The sequence below is a fragment of the Schistocerca cancellata genome, chromosome 6 (genome assembly GCF_023864275.1).
Source record: "Schistocerca cancellata isolate TAMUIC-IGC-003103 chromosome 6, iqSchCanc2.1, whole genome shotgun sequence".
In the NCBI taxonomy this organism is placed as follows: Eukaryota; Metazoa; Arthropoda; class Insecta; order Orthoptera; family Acrididae; genus Schistocerca; species Schistocerca cancellata.
This window is the reverse complement of record NC_064631.1, coordinates 264,040,647-264,064,143: the sequence shown is the minus strand read 5'-3', so window position 1 is coordinate 264,064,143 and position 23,497 is coordinate 264,040,647. Positions and strand designations below refer to the sequence as shown.

The following is a 23,497-nucleotide window of genomic DNA, read 5'->3' as shown; positions in this document are numbered from 1 at the left end:
TGCTGTATGTTTACTGTTCGTACTTGGATTTTGGGCGGATTTCTGATTAGCTGTAGTAGGTACTCTGGAATTTCCATAAATCGTTCTGTATTTCCTGTCTTTAAACCAGACACACGAAAACCTAATTTTCCGTTTATTTAAGTGTTGTCTTATTAATAGCACATTTATTAAATATCCTGTTGTTACAATTTCTCTGTTCATACAGGTCTGTCGCATTGTATATAATTGTGTAAAACTGGTAATAAAGAACTGTGTTACGATCCGCAGTAGAACCGTAACACAACAGTTCGTGAAAGAATGCTAGCAGCAGAATGAAACTGATATAAATCTGCAAGAGAAGCAGAAGATTGCGACTAAACTATCTGATATGGTGTGTCGTGCAGCGGCTGCAACTATGACTGTGGAAATCTTGCAGAGTATTTGTTATCCACGAAGGCCGAAACTTGACGCTGTGTGCAAATTAGTTGGAATTATTGTGTGAGGGGTGTGTGCAGTACAAGAGCATACCGTCCAGTCCAAATTTACAGAGTTGATAGGAGTTAGTCTCTTCCTGGACAGTCTCAAAAAGAAGGGTCAGTTCTAGGGACACGTGGCAATCTACAGAATAAAAGCATCCCACAGCCTTGTAATCAAATGTAATTTTTTTCCATGTGTCACCACAGCTATTTTAATGCACAGGGTTGTTTCTTTTGTGTGTATGATCAAATGTGCTGTGTGAGAGTCTTCTTGTTCCCGTTAAGCATTTTTTTCCAGTGAATGTCACGTAAAAATATGCGAGGAATATATTTCCTTACGTTCCCTCTCCGACGAAACTAGTCCACGGTATCCCTGCTCGAAAACTGACTTTACACGCTACAGGGAATATTATCAGGTAATACTCAGGCCTGAAGTTTATAGGAATTACATGTAACATGATAAACTCATGATGAAAGATGATAGAAGGAGTTCTAAAAGTTCTGCTCTTGATTCTACAAGTAGATGGTTGTAATGGACTACTGACTACCGCCTGCAGATGGTATCAAAAACTTTCTCAAGTTTCCATACACGTTAATAGAGAATCTTTGTATATAAAATCTACTTTGGGCAGCTCAGTTCTTATGAATGTACACACAGATAAAACTCCTAAGATCAGACGGACGAGCAGGATATGAACCTGATTCTCCGCTACCCATAGTAGAGATTAGGTCGTATAAAATAATTTAAATATTGCTCCACCAGCTCCATCTCGCATAAACTACGTTATTCCCCTTATTTTTGGGGACATTCTGTCAAAATTTGTAGAAGTTAACAACCATAAGGACTCCTGCTACACCATCTTTTAAATGTTGCTTCAGTAATGAACAGAAATCGAAAAGAATCGTTTCTGGACATACTTTTATCTGAAATTTTCCTATGTGAGGAGCACGAACCACTGTTTCTACAAAACACTTCCATATATCGTGTGTGCATGAATGGGGTTTGAGCCATATACCACACCTCTCCACTGGAATGCTGGAGCTCTTGCTTGTACTACTGATTTTTCTTTGGAATTCACGACAGTGTGGCTACTGGTGTTTATGCACTAATAAACATCTGCAAGTAACATGAGAAAACCAGTGATACATCTCCCACAAAGTTGGGGTCTTATATTGTGGAGTGTTCATTACTTTCCATCTCATCAGTCAAAATAGCGGGCAGTCCGTTAAAAGAAGTTCATACGTCATAAAATTCATACAACGATATTCCATAATTCTAGAATGACAGAAACGAACAATGTAGTGTCCGGGTAACTGGTTTTTGCATCGGAAACTTCTTTTCCACTTAAAAATGTAAAATATTTTATTAGGGTAAGGACAATAAATTTTCCTATTATGCATCTCAAAATGCCATCCCTGCGTACGGGTTCTTCTTCAGAATGTGTCGGATGGCTGCACGGTCTGAATAGACAGTACCAGTCCTCATTATATAGGAGGAGGAAGTATTATGTGATATTTGTTACTTTCTCATAGGAAAGGCTATGGTCACTCGTTGAATTCAGGCAACTGGCGATGTGTCGAATGTCAAGGAGCAAACCATCAGTGTCTGTCCCTTGTTTTAAGCCATGCCTACTCTCACAGACGTATCATCGAGTTCCTCAAGACTGACCAAAAAGTAGTTATCGGGTAGATATCTAAAAATGCTGATGTTTTGTGAAACAGAGAAAGGGCACGCTGAATCTGTGTTTATCAGTGGAGAAAGCCGGAGTCAAAGAGACAAATTTATGTTCTTCAGACTCCTTTATTACTACTCTCCGCCACGATTCATGACAAGCAGCAGCAGTGTCGCTGGAGCTTCCAGCTGCCTCCCACGAGTGTGTGCGTGGCGCCCAGGACTGGTGACAGAGCACGGCGTGGCCCAGCGGTAGCCCAACGCCACTTCTCCTGTCACTGATGTCCCCGGACTCGGCAGCTAAGGTGTAGCATCCGATACCACCTGCGGCTGGCTTAGCTATAATCTATTTCCTACTTTGCGCACTTCTGTCCGAGTGTGGTTAGTGCGCTACAAGAGGGATTAGTGAAGGGAGATGGGTAAGTGGGTCATTCTATGTCAAATCGTCTAATTTCGGAACATTTTCCTGCTCGACTATCACGGAGTGAGATGAAATTTTATGTGATGTCGCCAATGAACATTGGTAAAGCTCAGAGTTCGTCGAAACAGTACTAGCCGAAATACAGTCACTTGTTTGATTCCATGAGCAACTTTGCGCAGAGAGAGCCTGAATTTCAAAGTATGATTGTTCATATCTCGGGAACTAAAATTATGACGAAAGTTGAACTTGTCATGTAGTAACCTAACAACACAAAGTTCTCGAATGTAGATTTTCATTTGTGTGTCAATTTCCAACACTGAATAAATGTAGTCAAAATAGGAAGGTTTTGTAAAAAGATAAAAACATGCAGTATCTGGGAACTGATTTTGCAAAAACTGTGTTCTGTGAAATTTTCCAAACAGGGCTCATTAGAAATACCACGGTTCTGACTGCCAAAAAGGGTGGATTTGATTATCCAAAGTGATCTAACAAGACTAGATAATTCGAATGGAAATTGAGGGCGAAAATCGCAGAACGGAAAAGATGTGAATGTCGAATTATTATATTTCGTAGAGTAAACGCAAGCTGAACATGAAACTAATACACAATAGGTTGTTAGCACTAGAATTTTTAAAACAAAATTTCATTCACCTACCATTTTGCAATAACCTAAAAATTCCCCGAAAACGTGACGACTTTTGTAAAAAGGTAATAGTGTGGTATATTCGACACTTCTCTCATAAATACTGTTTTCTTTTAAAGCTTACAAATCAGTCTCATTCGGAACACTGTGTTTAAAGGCTCCACCAGAACTGTTTAATTTCCAACATGGGCTAGCAATGCTACTGAAAGAATCTAGACTTGGGAACCAATGAAGAAACCCATCAATGGCTGGTATTGCACGCCTATCGGGTGTAGCCCCTGTGACAACAGGGTTCCCCGTTCATGTTCTGGAACCGGCAGTGACACTGTCACCACGGGCCAAAGCAATTTAGTGATATATTTAATATCAGTTTAAAAAATAAAACATGTGATGAAACTCGGACAACAGGTTACTGCAGTGTAACCTGTTGTCCTCGTGCTTTCCCTCAAATTTGTCCGTCATTTTCAAGTATTGTTAGTATTTTGAAAAATAAAACGGGATTTTCTGTGTACTTGAAAACACACTCTTTCCAACTGTGATTAGTCTGAAGTCAAATACTGACAACAGATTGTTTAAAGACAAATTGAATGTGATGTAGTTTCTTAATCTTTACCAAAAAAGAAAAAAGTTTGAACTGATTTTCGAGAAATTCACAAAGCAGTACGTCAATGCTATTTTATACTGAAAAAATTTATGTTGCTAAGTTTTTATGACCAAAGTTTCATGTTTATCATGCCCTCGATCAAAGAGAAGTAAGAAACGAAAGTTGTATTTATTCGCAGAACGATTTCTCGGGCTAGTCTCCTTCAGTTTATGTAGCATCGTTAGCCAACGTTGGACATTACACCTACCGTTCTGAGGAGGAGTTTCGAATCAGTGTAGTTTTGAAGCTTTAATAGAGAACGGTACTTGTAAAAGAAGTGTCTAATATATCCTATTTTCACCTTTTCACAAAAATCATCACCTTTTCGACCAGTTTGTAGATTATTGCAAAATGAAATTTTGCAGTAATGAAATTTTGTATTCAACATTCTAATGCTACCACCTATTGTGTATTGAGTATAAATGGTTACGGAGACAGATTTATGGGGGCCAATGACAAGTTTAAACTCTTTGTAGCGAACATCGTTTTTCAAACAGCAAGAGATGGAAGTATTCTTCAGAATAACTGAAGACATGAAGAAATATTAACTAGCCTACTTATTGAGAAACAAATTAGGAACTGAATACAAGACTACAAAGCGTCCACAAAGGTAAGGATAACAATCCACTGACAAAGTTGAGAATCAAAAGAAAAAAGTTACGAGAAAGAAAACAAGAAAACTTAGAGCGAAATAAGATCTAGGCAAGCTCCTGAACGTGATCTGACGTAAGTAAAAGTACTGGCAGCAGTTCAGTGAAGAGGAGTGACTGTAATAATTGAGGAAAATAAAGCAGGTGTCACTATATGCAGAAGAAAAATAGAAACACAAACATCATGCTTAATTTTGGAAGTAGTGAACCTCATCGATGAAATAAAGAAATGTGAAAATACGAAATTTGAGACTGAAAACACGACACTTAGAGATGTACCATCCCAAACACAAATTCTGCATTCTCCGAAAGTGTCCCTTTAGCTAATGTCTGCTGTATGGATATATTCTGAGTTATTGTCAAGTCACTTCCCAGTCTTAATTAGTACTCATTTGCGTTCGACCTCCGAAGATCTGGTAACTGAGCAAAACGAAGTGAAAATGCAAAATCTCCTCTTTCGATGTACAACGAAATAGGCAAATAAGTTTTGCCCCTTCGCATGAAACTTCCTGCAGAGAATAAATTAAGAAAGAGTTTTATTCTGGTGCAATCACTCGGACTGTCTACGAATGTGCTTCCTACTCGATTCATAACAGCCTAATAACAAATAACTGTTACTGACGGGTCTTCTGGCTCTTCACCGCCATTAGATGAACATCCTAGAAACTAGATGACATCTATGCGCCTAGAACTCCTTAACGCAGTCTATGAAGCGATGGTTAATGTACTTTTATCCTTCTGATAACCTCATTCCAAATTTTAAAAATATCTCTAACGGCCATCTAACGCATTTGGTGTGGGAAAGTGATGCCTCTACACGGTTCACCTGAGATGATTGTCCCAGTGGCTTTACCTCACTCACACAACATTAAACTACGAATGCCAAATCCAAAGCAGCTATAGTGATACACAATTTGGTGTTAAATTAAAAGACTTTAGAGAGGGTGAGTGATGTAAAATATTTATTAAGTACTCGAACTAAATGTAATTTCTTATCATTTATTATTTTGTGGAGTTCATAGTACGAATCGAGAGAGAGACTGCTTACTGTGGACTCAATTCTTGTAAAAGTAATACCCTGAAAAGTCGAAATTCGACAAATTACTGGGCTATAACTAAATACGGCATCACATTTTTCAGGAAAACCTCGAAAAACCACTTTGGATGGCCCATTGTTCCTTCCGGAGTGCCAGCACATCGGTCTTCTGATTCCTCTGTGTACTGTAGCCACTGACAAACCTGTTCACGCGTTGTCTTGAAACCACAAGGCTTTAATGAGTATCGCGGTAACAATTCTTATATGGCCGAGTACCGAGTAATACTTGGTTCAGTCCTCAGAGTAGTCCTCAAATACATTTACGGTGTACCTCATACCATCATTCACTTACTTTTTAACAAACTAAAAAGTATATGCCTCTACGCATACTGACACAAAAGTATATTTACATCTGTGAAATCAGATAAATCCCTGACTGTTAATTTACCATTTTGAAGTAAAATAGCTATAAATCTGCAACCACACAAGTTACAGTTGCTGAATCTTATTCCAAATCAAAATTTATAGTAAGATGACTGCATTTAAGAAGTGAATACCACTTTTAATACTTTGTACTGATGCTGAAAATCTCTCCTTAGATAAACGTATTTTACTGGTGAGCCGCACGGGATTAGCCGAGCGGTCTAGGGCGCTGCAGTCATGGACTGTGCGGCTGGTCCCGGCGGAGGTTCGAGTCCTCTCTCGGGCATTGTTTGTCCTTAGGATAATTTAGGTTACGTAGTGTGTAAGCTTAGGGACTGATGACCTTAGCAGTTAAGTCCCATAAAATTTCACAAATATTTGAATTTTTTTTATTTTACTATAAATATTAATCTAAAATAAGATTTATTTATTAATCGCTTGCTTCCACGAATTCCACCAAACGATAATTTTAATTACGTTTCTTGCTTAACATGTAAATAACTTTCAGCAGAACGGGTTTCATCCCTCAAACTTGATTAACACTAAATACCTACAAGCATCTTCTGAATTCCTGTTAGTATGTGCCGATCGGTTTACTCTTACAAGAACCACGAATATGATGGTCTCTGTTATGGGTGGACTTCTCTCACATGGCGGAACATAGTTTGCAAGATATTCTGTTATTTCTAAAACAGAGAAACGCCTGCTGTTACTCCGATACGCCAACATCCATGCAACCCAACAGACGTCCCAGTCTCGCGGTCGACTTTAAACTGTCGTTTGTAGTGATCACCACAAGGACTGTAACAGACGAAATAAGGAATTATTCTGATATGTTTTATTATCTTTTAAACCGTACAAAAGTAAAAAAAAAAATATTGCAGTTATTGCAACTGCGGATACAACGTAGCAAATGATGATTTTCGTATAGTTTATGCACGTGAAGAATTATGTATTACATACATGAAGTACATATACAGTTGCGGATATGGACAACCATAGCCTATATAATGGAATCATGGCAAATAAAATTTGTGGAACCGTGAGACGTGCACGGATAGCAAAAGCGGTTAAGGCAATCATTCGAGTAAAGTGGGAAATTCGAATCGAGTTCCTCTCCGGCACAAACTTTCAACGTCATCATTCAATTACCCAGGTGATGGTGGCCCGTATTCCCGAATATATTTCAGGTAATTCACGACGGCTGTCCTTGCATCGTACTTCCTAACCATACAGGCGCTGCAGTATAGACAACTATGTAACTGGATTCCCGTGGTTCTGAAAATTTAAATATTTGTTAGACCCTAATTACTTGTTTATAGTAATAAAACGACATGAAGAAATAGAGATTAATGAAGAATTCCTGCAGAACCTGCTCTCATTGTTCTATGCCACTCTTTTGACCACTGCAGCTCAGCATCGTCATTTAAAAAGTGGCTGAAATCAATGACTTGATGATTTAATTTGGTTAGCATAGGAGGACAAAACAACATTGATCTTAGTTCATTTCTGCCCGCACCGAGACTAATTTCTTGCGCTGTATCGCTCCCTGCCAACCAGTCAGTACCCTTAAAGATAGTAAGAGAACCTGAAAGCATAGTAGGATACAGACACTAGGTACTGGTGACCTTAACCAGTACAAATCAAACCCCTTATAAAAATGCAGATACTTATCTTTTTCTTCCTCTTCCACATTTTTCATATGTATATCATTCACGCATTCCCGTAAAAAAAATGGAAGACGCTGCCCGTTAGAAAATAGAATACTGATTTACATTAATGTAAGATCCCATTTTCATAGATGCAGCTTAGTGGGGTACGGAAAACGTTGCAGTTTAATAAACAATAAATATCTGAGCCGGCCGTGGTGGCCGAGCGGCATGGATGTGTGTGATGTCCTTAGGTTAGTTAGGTTTAAGTAGTTCTAAGTTCTAGGGGACTGATGACCTCAGATGTTAAGTCCCATAATGCTCAGAGCCATTTGAACCATTTTTTAAATATCTAAAACTTCCATCCAAGACTTTCTGTCATGACACATGGTACTTAGTCATGCAAGACAAGCACGTGTACTTCAAAGCTTCGCGTGTGGAGCAGGCGTAGGAAGCTTTCAGCAAGAAATTACAGTAACACCTTATGAAAATCTCTAAATTGTTTGGGTGTCAGTTGTTATACTATATGAATACTGTCTAGAATGATATCAGCACAAGGCTGCCCGACGAGCCGCAATTTTAGTGCATTTCCACATGGCCATAACGTCCAACTTTCTTTGTTTAACTCGAAATAGTCCGCACAGTGTATTCGTGTTCAGGTTTTCTGCTCTACAGCTTTTGTCATTTCTAAATAAATAATCCAGGTTGCCTAAGTTCATACCGCTCCCGCTCCTCCACCTACACCAACTTTTCTCTTCCTCTGGTGAGTTTTTTCAATAAATATTCTCCACTCTCCTAATTTTATTAATCTTTTCGTACAAGCCTTCGTTCAGGTGTTTAGGAATTCTAATTCTACCACCATCTCCTTACATATAATCCATCCGGGGATTTGTAATGACAGTATTCAGTCATTCCGAAGAAACTGCAACATTTGTTCACTGAACACTAGATGCAGAAATGATTTGCCCGGTGGTAATACTTAAATACTGTGTAGAAAGATGTGGCCTATTTTGCAGGTTTCATTTTCAAAAGGTTTCCAGTTTCACTGAAAAAAGTGAACATTAAATTCCACGTTTTCAAATCAGCCTACCATATTCAAATGATCAAGGCAAGCCGCCCACAGTGGCCGAGCGGTTCTAGGCACTACAGTCTCGAACCGCGCGACCGCTACGGTCGCGGGTTCGAATCCTGCCTCGGGCATGGATGTTGTGATGTCCTTAGGTTAGTTCTAAGTTCTATGGGACTGATGACCTCAGATGTTAAGTCCCACAGTGCTCAGAGCCATTTGAACCATTTCATCAAGGCAATTTTCGCCGAAAAAGAGAGGTAAAAGTGTAAACTATGAGACAATTGTTATTGAATTATTAAGCTTTTAGCTATTTACAGTGCATAATAAGGAGATGTGAGACGTTAAGAAGTAAAAAAGAAAAAAGGAAAAGAACACTATTGGAAAATTTTTTTCCGGAGGAATGAATAACTTTAACTAGCACTTGGACAAACAAGTTAAAAATTTGGAAATGCACACCACAATCACACGAAGATCGTACAAAAGGCTTCGAGATGGGGAAAGGTAGACGAGGTGAAATGGAATTCAAACGAAATATTGTTTTTCGAGTCATCAGTCTTTTGACTGATTTCAAGTGGCCTGCCACGAATTCCTCTCCTGAGCAAACCTCTTCGTCTCAGAAAATCACATGCAACCTATTTCCACAATTACTTACTGGATTTATTCCAAACTTTGTCTTCCTCTATAATTCTTTCCCTCTACAATTCCGTCTGGCACCGTGGAAGTCATTCCTTGTTATCTTAACAGATGTCCTCTCATCCTGACCCTTCTCATTGTCAGTGCATTCCACATGCACCTTTCCTGTCCTATTTGCGCTGAGCCTGCTCAATTCTTAACTTATCAGTCCACCTAATTTTCAACATTCGTCGGTAGGACCACATCTCAAATGCTTCGATTCCTTTCTGTTCGGTTTTCCCACAGTCCATGTTTCATTACCACGCAATGCTGCGCTCCAGACGTACATTCTCAGAAAATTATTCCTCAGATTAAAGCCTATGTTTGATACTAATAGATTTCTGTAGGCCAGGAATTTCCTTTTCGCCAGTGCTAGTGTACATTTAATGTCCTCCTTGCTCTGTCTGTCATTGGTTATTTTGCTGCCTAAGTAGCAAAATTCCATAATTTCATTTACTTTGTGACCATCAGTCCTTTGGTTCCCGAAGAGGGGCAGCAGTCTTTTCAGTAGTTGCAGAGGCAACAGTCTGGATGATTGACTGATCTGGCCTTGTAACACTAACCAAAACCGCCTTGCTCTACTAGTACTGCGAACGGCTAAAAGCAAGGGGAAACTACAGCCGTAATTTTTCCCGAGGACATGCAGCTTTACTGTATGATTAAATGATGATGGCGTCCTCTTGTGTAAAATATTCCGGAGGTAAAATAGTCCCCCATTCGGATCTCTGGGTGTGGACTGCTCAAGAGGACGTCGTTATCAGGAGAAAGATAACTGGCGTTATACAGATCGGAGCATGGAATGTCAGATCCCTTAATCGCGCAGGTAGGTTAGAAAATTTGAAAAGGTAAATGGATAGGTTGAAGTTAGATATAGAGGGAATTAGTGAAGTTCGGTGGTAGGAGGAACAAGATTTTTGGTCATGTGATTTCAGGGTTATAAATACCAAATCAAATAGGGGTAATGCAGGAGTAGCTTTAATAATGAAAAAAAAATAGGAGTGCAGGTAAGCTACTACAAACAGCATAGTGAACGTTTTATTGTGGCCAAGATAGACACGAACCACACGCCTACTACAGTAGTACAAGCTTATATGCCAACCAGCTCTGCAGATTATGAAGAAATTGATGAAATGTATGATGATATAAAAGAAATTATTCAGGTAGTGAAGGGAGACGAAAATTTAATAGTCATGGGTGACAGGAATTAGATAGTAGGAAAAGGAAGAGAAGGAAACATAGTGGGTGAATATGGATTGGGGGTAAGACATGAAAGAGGAAGCCGTTTGGTAGAATTTTGTACAGAGCTTAACATAATCATAGCTAACACTCGGTTCAAGAACTATAAAAGGAGGTTATATTCATGGAAAAAGCCTGAAGATACTAGAAAGTATCAGATAGATTATATAATGGTAAGACAGAGATTTAGGAAGCAGGTTTTAAATTGTAAGACATTTCCAGGGGCAGATGTGGACTCTGACCACAATCTATTGGTTATGAACTGTAGATTAAAACTGAAGGAACTGCAAAAAGGTGGGAATTTAAAGAGATGGGACCTGGATAAACTGACTAAACCAGAGATTGTACAGAGTTTCAGTAAGAGCATAAGGGAGACATTGACAGGAATGGGGGAAAGAAGTACAGTAGAAGAAGAATGGGTAGCTCTGAGGGATGAAGTAGTGAAGGCAGCAGAGCATCAAGTAGGTAAAAAGACGAGGGCTAGCAGAAATCCTTGGGTAACAGAAGAAATATTGAATTTAATTGATGAAAGGAGAAAATATAAAAATGCAGTAAATGAAGCAGGCAAAAAGGAATACAAACGTCTCAAAAATGAGATCGACAGGAAGTGCAAAATGGCTAAGCAGGGATGGCTAGAGGACAAATGTAAGGATGTAGAGCCTTATCTCACTAGAGGTAAGATAGATACTGCCTACTGGCAAGTTAAAGAGACCTTTGGAGAAAAGAGAACAGCTTGTGTGAATATCAAGAGCTCAGATGAAAACCCAGTTCTAAGCAAAGAAGGGAAAGCAGAAGGTGGAAAGAGTATATAAAGGGTCTATACAAGGACGATGTACTTGAAGACAATATTATGGAAATGGAAGAGGATGTACATGAAGATGAAATGGGAGATACGATACTGCGCGAAGAATTTGACAGAGCACTGAAAGAACTGACTCGAAACAAGGCCCCCGGAATAGACAACATTCCATTCGAACTACTGACAGCATTGCGAGCTCCAGTCCTGACAAAACTCTACCATCTGGTGGGCAAGATGTATGAGACAGGCGAAATACCCTCAATTTCAAGAAGAATATAATAATTCCATCCCAAAGAAAGCAGGTGCTGACAGATGTGAAAATTACCGAACTATCAGTTTGATAAGTCACAGCTGCAAAATACTAACGCGAATTCTTTACAGACGAATGGAAAAACTGGTAGAAGCCGGCCTCGGGAATGATCGGTTTGGATTCAGTAGAAATATTGGAACACGTGAGGCAATACTGACCTTACGACTCACCTTAGAAGAAAGATTAAGGGAAGGGAAACCTATGTTTCTAGCATTTTTAGACTTAGAGAAAGCTTTTAACAATGTTGACTGGAATACTCTCTTTCAAATTCTAAAGGTGGCAGGGGTAAAATACAAGGAGCGAAAGGCTATTTACAATTTGTACAGAAACCAGATGGCAGTTACTAGAGTCGAGGGGCATGAAAGGGAAGCAGTGGTTGGAAAGGGAGTGAGACAGGGTTGTAGCCTCTCCCCGATGTTATTCAATCTGTATATTCAGCAAGCAGTGAAGGAAACAAAAGAAAAATTCGGAGTAGGTACTAAAATCCATGGAGAAGAAATAAAAACTTTGAGGTTCGCCGATGACAATGTAATTCTGTCAGAGACAGCCAAGGACGTGGAAGAGCAGTTTAACTGAATGGACAGTGTCTTGAAAGGAGGATATGAGATGAAGATCCACAAAAGCATAACGAGAGTAATGGAATGTAGTCGAATTAAGTTGGGTGATGCATAGGAAATTAGATTACTAAATGAGACACTTAAACTAGTAAAGGAGTTTTGCTATTTGGGGAGGAAAATAAGTGATGATGGTCGAAGTAGAGAAGATATGAAATGTAAACTGGCAATGGGAAGGAAAGCGTTTCTGAAGAAGAGAATTTTGTTAACATCGATTGTAGATTTAAGTGTCAGGAAGTCGTTTCTGAAAGTATTTGTATGGAATGTAGCCATGTATGGAAGTGAAACGTGGACGATAAGTAGTTTCGACAAGAAGAGAATAGAAGCTTTTGAAATGTGGTGCTACAGAAGAATGCTGAAGATTAGATGGGTATATCACGTAACTAATGAGGAGGTATTGAATAGAATTGTGGAGAAGAGGAGTTTGTGGCACAACTTGACAAGAAGAAGGGATCGGTTGGTAGGACATGTTATGAGGCATCAACGGATCACCAACTTAGTATAGGAGGGCAGCGTGGAGGGTAAAAATCGTACAGGGAGACCAAGAGATGAATACACTAAGCAGATTCTGAAAGATGTAAGTTGCAGTAGGTACTGGGAGATGAAGAAGCTTGCACAGGATAGAGCAGCATTGAGAGCTGCATCAAACCAGTCTCTGGACTAAAGACGACAATAACAGTCCTGATGCTAAGTTTCTCGTTAGTCTCATATCTGCTATCTCTCCTTTCACCTTTCTTCGATTTACTCTCAAACCATGTTCTGTTCTAATTAGACTGCTCATTCCATTCAGTAGACAATGTCATTCTTCTTCACTTTCACTCGGGATAGCAATGTCATCAGCGAATCGTATCATTGATAGCCTTTCGCCTTGAATTTTAATTCCACTCTTCAATCTTTCTTTTATTCCCATCACTGCTTCTTCCGTGTACAAATTGAACAGTAGGGGCGAAAGATTACATCCCTCTCTTACACCCTTTTTAATCCGAGCACTTGCACGTCCGCATGCACGTATTGTTTATTACCCGTCTCTCCCTATAGCTTATACCTATTTTTCTCAGAATTTCGAACCTATTGCACCATTTTATTGTTGAACGCTTTTCAGGTCCACAAATCCTATGAACATGTCTTGACTTTTCTTTTATTCTTGCTTCCCTTACCAATCGTACGTCAGAGTTGCCTCTCTGGCACAAACTGATCGTCATGTAACACATCCTCAATTTTCTTTTCCATTCTTCTGTATACTATTCTTGTGAACAACTTGGATCCATGAGCTCTTAAGCTGACTGTACGATAATTCTCGCACTTGTCAGCTGTTGCAGTCATCGGAATCGTGCGGATGACATTTTTCCGAAAATCGGACTGTATGTGTTCAGACTCACACATTCAACACACCAACGGGAATAGTCGTCTCGTTGCCACTTTCCCCAATGCTTTTACAAATTTTGATGGAGTATTATGTATCCCTTCTGTCTTATTTGATCTGAAGTCCTCCAAAGCTCTTCTAAATTCAGATTCTAATAGTGGACCCCTATCTCTTCTAAACTCAATTCTCTTTCTTCTTCTGTCACATTGGACAAATCATCCCCCTAATAAAGGCCTTCAGGGTACTCTTTCAACCTATCTGCTCTCTCCTCCACATGTAACAGTGGAATTTCCGTTGCGCTCTTAACGTTTCCACCCGTGCTTTTAATTTCATCGATTGCTGTTTTGACTTGCCTGTATACTGGGTCAGTCCTTCCGACAACCATTTCTAGTTCGATTTCTTCATATTTTTCAGCAGCCTTTTCGTCTTAGCTTCTCTGCGCTTCCTATTTATTTCGGTCCTCAGCGATTTGTATTTCTGTATTCCTAAATTTCCCTGAACATTTTTGTACTTCAAAACGGTTCTAATGGCTCTAAGCACTATGGGACTTACATCTTAGTTCATCAGTCCCTTAGACTTAGAACTACTTAAACCTACCTAACCTAAGGACATCACACATTCATGCTCGAGGCAGGATTCGAACCTGCGACCGTAGCGGTCGCGCGATTCCAGACTGAAGCGCCTAGAACCGCTCTGCCACCGCGGCCGGCTTTTGTACTTCAACTGATATATTTCTTCCGTTAGCCATAGTTTCTTCACTGCTACCCTCTTTGTACCTATGTTTTCGGTGCGTTTTCGTTGTATACTTTCATCGATGGAGGCAGCTCGGTGGCGGCGGATGGAATAAACAGGCCGCACGGAGGTGAGACGCCACGACCCGGTGCCCGCGGCTTTCCCCCCCCCCCCCTTTCACACACATCCATGCCCGAGGCAGGATTCGAACCTGCGACCGTAGCGGTCGCGCGGTTCCAGACTGAAGCGCCTTTTACCGCTTGGCCACATCGGCCGGCAATTTCAAAGAAGGTATGCTAGTCAGCACTGTCAAAAGATTTCTCTAAATCTCGCTCGCTCTTGATTGGCCGGACTGGTGCAGAGAATGCATAAAATCCCGTGATCGAGCGGCTATGAAGACCCGGACGAGATGTGAACCCCCCTGAAGATGGCAAGTAAGAGACTTGCTGAAACGTCGCTGGAGAATGACGCCTTCACTCGACTGTCAACCCAAGAAGCTTTTATCATCGAGGTTCGCCGAGAAAGCTGGCATTCTCATATACCAAATTATCAGTTTATAAGTCATTGTTGTAAAACACTAACATGATTTATTTACAGAAGACTCGAGAAACTGCTAGAAGCCGACCTCAGGGAAGGTCCGTTTGGATTCGGTAGAAATGTAGGAACACGAGAGGCAATACTGACCTTGCGACTTCTTCTAGAACATAGGAAAGACAAACCAACGTTCATAGCATTTGTAGATTTAGAGAAATCTTTTGACAGTGCTGACTAGCATACCTTCTTCGAAATTGCCGGCCGGTGTGGCCAAGCGGTAAAAGGCGCTTCAGTCTGGAACCGCGCGACCGCTACGGTCGCAGGTTCGAATCCTGCCTCGGGCATGGATGTGTGTGATGTCCTTAGGTTAGTTAGGTTTAAGTAGTTCTAAGTTCTAGGGGACTGATGACCTCAGAAGTTAAGTCCCATAGTGCTCAGAGCCATGTGAACCATTTTTTTCGTCGAAATTCTGTCGGTAGCAGGAGTAAAATACAGGGAGCGAAGGGCTATTTACAACTTACACGGAAACCAGACGGTATTTTTAAGATTTGAGTGACATGAAAAGGAAGCAGTTGTGGAGAACTGAGTGAGACAGGATGTTATTTAGTTTGTACACTGAGCAGCCAATAAAGGAAACTGAAGAAAATTTTCGAGAATGAATTAAAATTTAAGAAGAATAAACAAAAACATTGAAGTTTGCCGACGACATTGTGATTCTAAAACAAGGATAATAGAATGTAGTGGAATGAAATCAGGTGATGCTAAGGAAATCAGATTAGGAAAGGAGACAAAATAGCAAATGAGTTATGCTATTTGGGCAGCAAAGTATCTGATGATGGCCGAAGTAGAGAGGATGTGAAATGTAGACTGGCAATGGCAACAAAAGCATTTCGTAAGAAGAGAAATTTGTTAACACCTAATGTAGATTTAAGTGTTACGAAGTCTTTTCTGAAGGTATTTGTCTCGAGTGTAGCCATGTATGGAAGTGAAACAAGGACGATAAAAAGTTTACACAAGAAGAGAATAGAAGGTTTTGAAATGTGGTGCTACTGAAGAGTGCTCCAGATTAGCTGGCTAGATGGCGTGACTAATAACGAGATAAGGAATATAATTGCGAAGACAAGAAATTTGTGGCACAGCTTGACTAAAAGAAGGGATGAGTTGGTGGGATACATTGTGACATACTAAGGGACAACCAACCGAGTTTTGGAGGTGTGTGTGTGTGTGTGTGTGTGTGTGTGTGTGTGTGTGTGTGTGTGCGTGTGTGTGTAGCCGGGGGGGGGGGGGTAAAAATGTTGGAGAGGGAGGCCACGAGATGAGTACAGCAAGCAGATTCGGAAGGATGCAGATTGCAGTAGTCACTCGGAGATGAAGAGGCTTGCACAGGATAGAACAGAATGGAGAAACTGTATCAAATTCAGTATTCAGACTGAAGCTCACAACAACAATAACAAACTAAAAAGTTTTAGGTTATAGATGTTGGATATAATGAGTTTCTAACAGTTTTCTAGAACTCACAGCAAGTATCAAGAGTAAAATAATAGAAATGAATTTTGGCACATGTGAGATGCCTATAGCTCCTAAATTATTTTGCAGAGGAGTTCTATCTGGTGTAATTTTCATGCTGCATATTGGGCTTCGCTGTTTCTGCTCTCTCTTAAGTTAGCATTTTGACAGTGATGTATTTCAATTGGTTGAAGTTATGCCCACCATTCTTCATTCATTTGTTTCATTACGTGAGACACACAGCTTACATTTACATTAAATATTTCTTAACTGCAGTCTATGGTTTATTAGCAATCAGTCAAAGTAATGATAGAATTCCCAAACATATATTTGCAGTTGAACTGGCAAGTGGTTTCCTTTATCTCTTTGATATACTGATACGTGGTCGAAAAAGACCTGACAGAAATAAAACATAAAAGTGAATTACACTGTGATAAGATACAACCTGTCACTTCTTTGTCAGTAGAGCTTATATTTCATTCTAATTTACTATCAACCTCCTTCATTCGATAGGACACGACAGAGAGCGTCAGTTAAAACTGTAATCGACCTTTCATTGTGAAATTTACATTCAACAAACACTGATTTTAATCACATGACAAACTTTCACCGGTGTATATCTTCCACTGCCTCTGTTTACTAAGTAAAGTATACACTGTTCTTTAAAAAAATATTTATTTTTTGTATAGGAGCAGTTCAGTACAGGTTTTTTTTTTTTTTTTTTTTCTTGCGTCGCACTGCAGGGACTACACTTTAATTCCGTGCTCCCTCCACTGTTGGCTGTTGTTCTGCTTGAGCTTGCCGTCCGGGTCGAACTTGTCCAGTATCTGCTTCCACTGCTCCGGCTTGTTGTGGGACACGTGTGCCAGGAACCTGTACACCGACAGCTCGTCCGGCGTGCAGGGACCGCTGCACCCGCGTTCCAGCATCCGCCAGCCATCATCTACAAAAATCACAATGAAAATTAGTAAAGAGCAACAAAACGCGAAAACATTTACAGCCATCACTAGCGAGCTTAAAAGTCTTTTTAGATAGAGGCAAAGCGTGACTTCAGTAAAACTCTTGCTACATCCCAGTGTCGGTTCTTTACAAACTGTGGAACCTATTCTCCTGAATAAGGCACGTCACTACCAAAATCAGGCACAGTCTAAGAGAAACAGACAAACCAAGAACTTTTCTGGGAGAAACCATTCGAACCTAAAGGAGCAGTAATTGATGGGAGATCACATATCACATAGTGAAACCGAAGATATATCTGGATTGCCTCGAGGAAACTTTGTAGCCCCTATACTATTCTAAATGGATACGGGTTGTAACAAAAGGGTACGGCCAGACAGCTCCAGGGATACATCAGCGCATCAGGAATTCAGTGCGATATTGTGTTGATCCGTGCCTCCTTGCTAACTGAGGGAATTTTGAACACTTCATTTAGGAAAGTTTTTCATACTGTAACCAAAAAGTTAAAAAGTTATGTTGAATATTTCATGTAAGAAAGCGTTTCATGTAATGCTGGTACGTTCTGTTTCTGCGTGTTTCCCATGATTAATGTGCCTATGAAGATAAACAGAAAATTTGCTCTCATATGGAAATAAAGCGTTTCGAGACCCATGTCCACATAACATATTTTCTTCCCCTACATGTGAGGATTGTATCCTGAAAGTCTGGCCATATGTTTTTGTTACACTCTGAAATGGAAATGGCTCTGTGCACTATGGGACTTAACTTCTGAGGTCATCAGTCCCCTAGAACTTAGAACTACTTAAACCTAACAAACCTAAGGACATCACACACATCCATGCCCGAGGCAGGATTCGAACCTGCGACCGTAACGGTCACGCGGTTCCAGACTGTAGCACCTAGAACCGCTCGGCCACTCCGGCCGGCGTTACCCTCTGTATAAAAGATTTCCGTCTTTGTTTGCTGATGACGCCGTCGTCTGCCGTGCTGTGAAGTCATTGGATATTAAATACGATTTACAAAATAATTTAGAGAAATCATCCGCATCGCCAAAAAATCCTTTTAATTTTGGTTACACGTTAAATCACACAAATTTAAAGACTGGCGATTCAATATCTAGGAATTACAATTATGAATAACTTAAATTGGAATTATCACATAGAAAATGTTGTTGAGAAGATGAACCAAAGACTGTGTTTCATTGGTGGAACACTTAGAAGGTGAAACAAATCTACTGAAGAGATTGCCTACACTTCGGTTCTTTGTCATCTTCTGGAGAACTGCAGAGCAGTATTGGAACCTTACTGGATTAATTTTAGTGGAAGACTCCGAAGAAGTTCAAGGAAGAACCACTAGTTTAGTGTTATCTCGAAACTGGCGACAGGGTGTTACGAATACATTAAGCGAGATAGGGTGGAAATCATTAAAACAAAGCCCAATTTCCTTGCGGCAAGATGTTTCGCAAAATTTTAATCATTAACTTTTTGCTCCGATTGCCCAAATTATTTTGCTCACTCTTGCGTACGTTGAGAAAAACTATCATTCAGATGAAACAAGGGAAATCACAGCTCAAATGGCAAGGCTTAGGTGTTCATTTCTCCCATGTGCTATTCGACAGTGTAATGGTAGAGTACTTTTATGCACCTTCTGCTAAACACTTAAGTGAACTGCAGAGTAATCAAACACGTATTGATGTACAAAATGAAACTCCCGGAGCAAGATTATCACAGCAAGATTTAATACTTTTCTAAGCAAACCTCTAGCTACAAATAAAAGCATCCAGTATAGCTATACTGCATATGTACTAGAAACTGAAGTGATGCGGAGGATGAAATGAAACGAATTAAACAGTCAGAAAAGTGACAAAGTTAACCAAAAGAAATAAAACTCAAGAATAATAACATGTTAAAAATACAAATCCTATTAGGGGCGTAAGATTAATATTCTACAAGCATCTATAACGAATTAGACTCAACAGGTAGATGCGAAAAGTTTTACAACAATTAGGAAAACTGCAAGAGAAATGTCACTGGCTTAGGAAGGTACATGGAAATCGGAATGAAACAAGTAGGAGGAAACTGAAGACTGAACACTTTCTGTAGAGTGAAATATTTAGAAGAAAAAAAATCTCTGATTACAAGGAAGAAACTGAATAGCAAAAGAAAGGGAAAAATGAATAGGTGAACAAATTGCCTAATGCATAAATCGCTCATTTTGCTGCATTCTGTATTTTTTATGGAGTCAATGTATAACGTTGATCTAGATCCGAATTATGTTTGGTAGTATGGCATGTAAATAAAATCGTTCAGCGTGTCTGAGTATGGTTTGTTGTTCCACATAAACTTTCCATTTCAATGAAGCAATTACATGAGGCGCGGAGCGAATGGGGTGGGGGGATGTCATGGGGGTCGTAAAAACTTCACCTCCCCTTACAACGATTTATTTAAAGCGCCTATATTTTTACATGTATTAATTGCCAAGAGAAGAGAGTATTACAAAAAATGAGAGAAAAATTCGAAATAATTATAATCTTCGTTTAACCTGGACACTTTCTGGTTGTGTTCCTGAGGGTTATCCCAAATGGACTGGTTTGCAGTCTCACTGGCTTTAGAAATAAATCCCATCCAAGAAAAGGCATCCATTTACGGGCTCACTATACTTGCTGCCAACAACAAATCCGACGCGGTCGTGGAAGTACAGGTGGAACTGATAAACTTCAAGAAGTTGAGGAAAGGCAAGACAGAAAGGGAAAGACGCTCCACGAGGAAAGAATTACATAAAGACTGACCTTGACGCACGTAGGTGGAAACGACAAAAAGATACACTATTTCCTCCCCCTTCCCCCACTCACCCCCATTTATGTGCTCGGAGAGCTGTAGTCACCATACGTGCGTCCACATTCTTAATAGTTAAATTTAATACTGAAATCTCAAATTTATGGGCAAATAAAAATGGATCAAATGGCTCTAAGCATTATGGGACTTAACATCTGAGGTCATCAGTACCCTAGACTTAGAACTACTTAAACCCAACTAACCTAAGGACAGCACACATATCCATGCCCGAGGCAGGATTCGAACCTGCCACCGTATCAGCAGGGCGGTTCCAGACTGAAGGGCCTAGAACCGCTCGGCCACAGCGGCCGGCATGGGCAAATAATTTCCACTTTATGTACGTGTCTGAATTGCGTTATTTCTTGGAAGATGTGTTGAAGCGACGTACATAGTGTTGGTACAAAGAAATTAATCTAAATGTTTTAATTTTGTTGTTGTGGTCTTCAGTCTGAAGATACAGTTTTATACAGTTTTATACAGTTCTGCAAGCTAGTCTCTCGTGTGCAAGCCTCTTCAACTCCATATATATACTGGTTACTGTGTTCAATCCTTGGTTTCCCTCTATTATTTTTGTGCCCCTACAATTCTTTCCGTCATCAAACTGAAGATTCCTTGATGCCTCAGGTTATGCCCTATCAACTAAACCCTCTTTTTGTCAAGTTCTGCCACAGATTTCCTTTTTCCCCAGTTCGATTCAGTACTTCTCCATATGTTATTCGACCTGCCCATCTATTCCTCAGCATTCTTTTTTAGCACAACATTTGAAAATTATTTCATTCATGGCTGAGTTGCTTGTCATACCAATTTCAATTTCATTCAAGGCTACGCTCCTGAGAAATACCTACAAAAATGATTTTCTATCACTTACATTGATATTAGCTATTCACAAATTCTTCTTCTTCATCAACGCTTTTCTAACTATTGCCAGTCTTTATTTTATATACATTTTACATCATCCATAGTCAGTTAATCTGCTGCCCACACAGCGGTACTCATCGACTACTTTTAGTGTTTCATGACCTATCACAGTTATCGCCAGATTTAATCGGACTACATTCCACTACCGTAAAATGGCTTGTTACAGCCTATTGCTCCTAAGTGTCTCACCATCTACAAACAGTAGTGTATGAATGAAGGGTAGAGCCACGGGTCGTAACACCTCTGAAATGTAACGTCCACTGTTCAAAGTGCCGTCAATGCCAACAGGAGGTGACCGAGGCGTGTAACCAATGGCACTCCACACCTTCAGGCCGGGTGATACGCCAGTATGGCGATGACGAATACACGCTTCCGACGTGCGTTCACCGCGATGTCGCCAAACACGGATGCGCCCATCATGATGCTGTAAACAAAACCTGGATTCATCCGAAAAAATGACGTTTTGCCATTTGTGCACCCAGGTTCGTGGTTGAGTACACCATCGCAGGCGCTCCTGTCTGCGATGCAGCGTCATAGTCCATGCTGCTGCAAACGTCTTCGAACTGTTCGTGCAGATGGTTGTTCTCTTGCAAACATCCGCATCTGTTGACTCAGGGATCGAGACGTGGCTGCACGATCCGTTACAGCCATGCGGATAAGATGCCTGTCATCTCGACTGCTAGTGATACGAGGCCGTTGGGACCCAGCACGGCGATTCGTATTACCCTCCTGAACCCACCGATTCCGTATTCTGCTAACAGTCATTGGATCTCGACGAACGCGAGCAGCAATGTCGCGATGCGATAAACGGCAATCGCGATAGGCTACAATCCGACGTTTATCAAAGTCGGAAACCTGATTGTACGCATTTCTCCTCCTTACACGAGGCATCACAACAACGTTTCACCAGGCAACGCCGGTCAACTGCTGTTTGTGAAATCGGTTGGAAACTTTCCTCATGTCAGCACGATGTAGGTGTCGCCGCCGTCGCCAACCTTGTGTGAATGCTCTGAAAAGCTAATCATTTGCATATCACAGCATCTTCTTCCTGTAAAATTTCGCGTCGGTAGCACGTCATCTTCGTGGTGTAGCAATTTTAATGGACAGTAGTGTAAATCGTGAAACTCTGATACTTCGCCACTCCCGTAACGGAAGTGAGAACTAGATCCGCGCCTCAGTGACGCTTTGTCATTGTGCCGAACTGTGATTTTCTTCAAAAATCCGAATGTGCCAGCTCCATTCTCTCCTCTCTCTAAATGAGCCATGAAAACAGAAATTGCGCGTGCAGTACGCAGCGTTAAGCGTAAGAGTGTGGACTTACATTTGATGCCGACAGTGTGATGGTCGCAGAACTTGTAGTCGTCGCCCTCCAGGATGCAGCGCATGGCCTCCTGGAAGCGCGCCTCGTCGTTGATGGCGCTGTCCACGTCCAGCCTGTCGGGCCGGGCGAAGCTCTGCGCCGGGCCGACCTGCGCGCAGACCCCCGCCACGAGCGCCGCCAGAACCGCCACGGCCGCCGCCTGCAGCTGGAGATGCGCCATTGCTTCCTGTGCCGGACGCTGCCAGGCAGCGCTTCTTATAGGCACCGCGCGTCTGACCTTCACGGCCTTCCGGGGCGCACCGACTGACGCACGCAGGGAAACGAGTCGTGACGGGACTCCGCCGTACGCGGCCAGTCTTCTGCTCACGTCAACACTGCACCGTCGTTTTTCTGTGCGCGTCACTGTTGTTTCGCCGAAATTATCGGGTCAAATGCTATTACGAGGAGTAATCACAAGGTCGGGTCTTTATATTCCGCCTCTGGTGCGAACGATAAACAAAAAGAACATTTTGTATATACCAAAGTAACATCGTAATACTACATACTGTTCACCTCGACCTCACACGACGTGTCTTTCAGGTACACAGGGTGTTACAAAAAGGTACGGCCAAACTTTCTGGAAACATTCCTCACACACAAAGAAAATATCTTATGTGGACATGTGTCCGGAGACGCTTACTTTCCATGTTAGAGATCATTTTATTACTTCTCTTCGAATCACATTTAACTTGGAATGGAAACACACAGCAACAGAACGTACCAGCGTGACTTCAAACACTTTGTTACAGGAAATGTTCAAAATGTCCTCCGTTAGCGAGCATACATGCATCCACCCTCCGTCGCATGGAATCCCTGATGCGCTGATGCAGCCCTGGAGAAAGGCGTATAGGCGTATTGTATCACAGCCGTCCACAATACGAGCACGAAGAGTCTCTACATTTCGTACCGGGGTTGCGTAGACAAGAGCTTTCAAATGCCCCCATAAATGAAAGTCAAGAGGGTTGAGGTCAGGAGAGCGTGGAGGCCATGGAATTGGTCCG

At 41.0% G+C, this 23,497-nt stretch overlaps 1 protein-coding gene across 1 annotated transcript; it reads right to left on the bottom strand.

Moving 5' to 3' along the window:
• Positions 1-16,879: 16,879 nt before the first annotated feature.
• On the bottom strand, positions 16,880-22,677 carry LOC126191026 (ejaculatory bulb-specific protein 3-like). The gene is made up of 2 exons (XM_049931726.1): positions 22,458-22,677; positions 16,880-17,370 (listed from the first exon to the last, which is right to left on the bottom strand). The coding sequence occupies exons 1-2, from the start codon at positions 22,675-22,677 to the stop codon at positions 17,174-17,176; spliced, it is 417 nt and encodes a 138-aa protein (XP_049787683.1). The 3' UTR covers positions 16,880-17,173.
• Between the last annotated feature and the right edge of the window lie 820 nt (positions 22,678-23,497).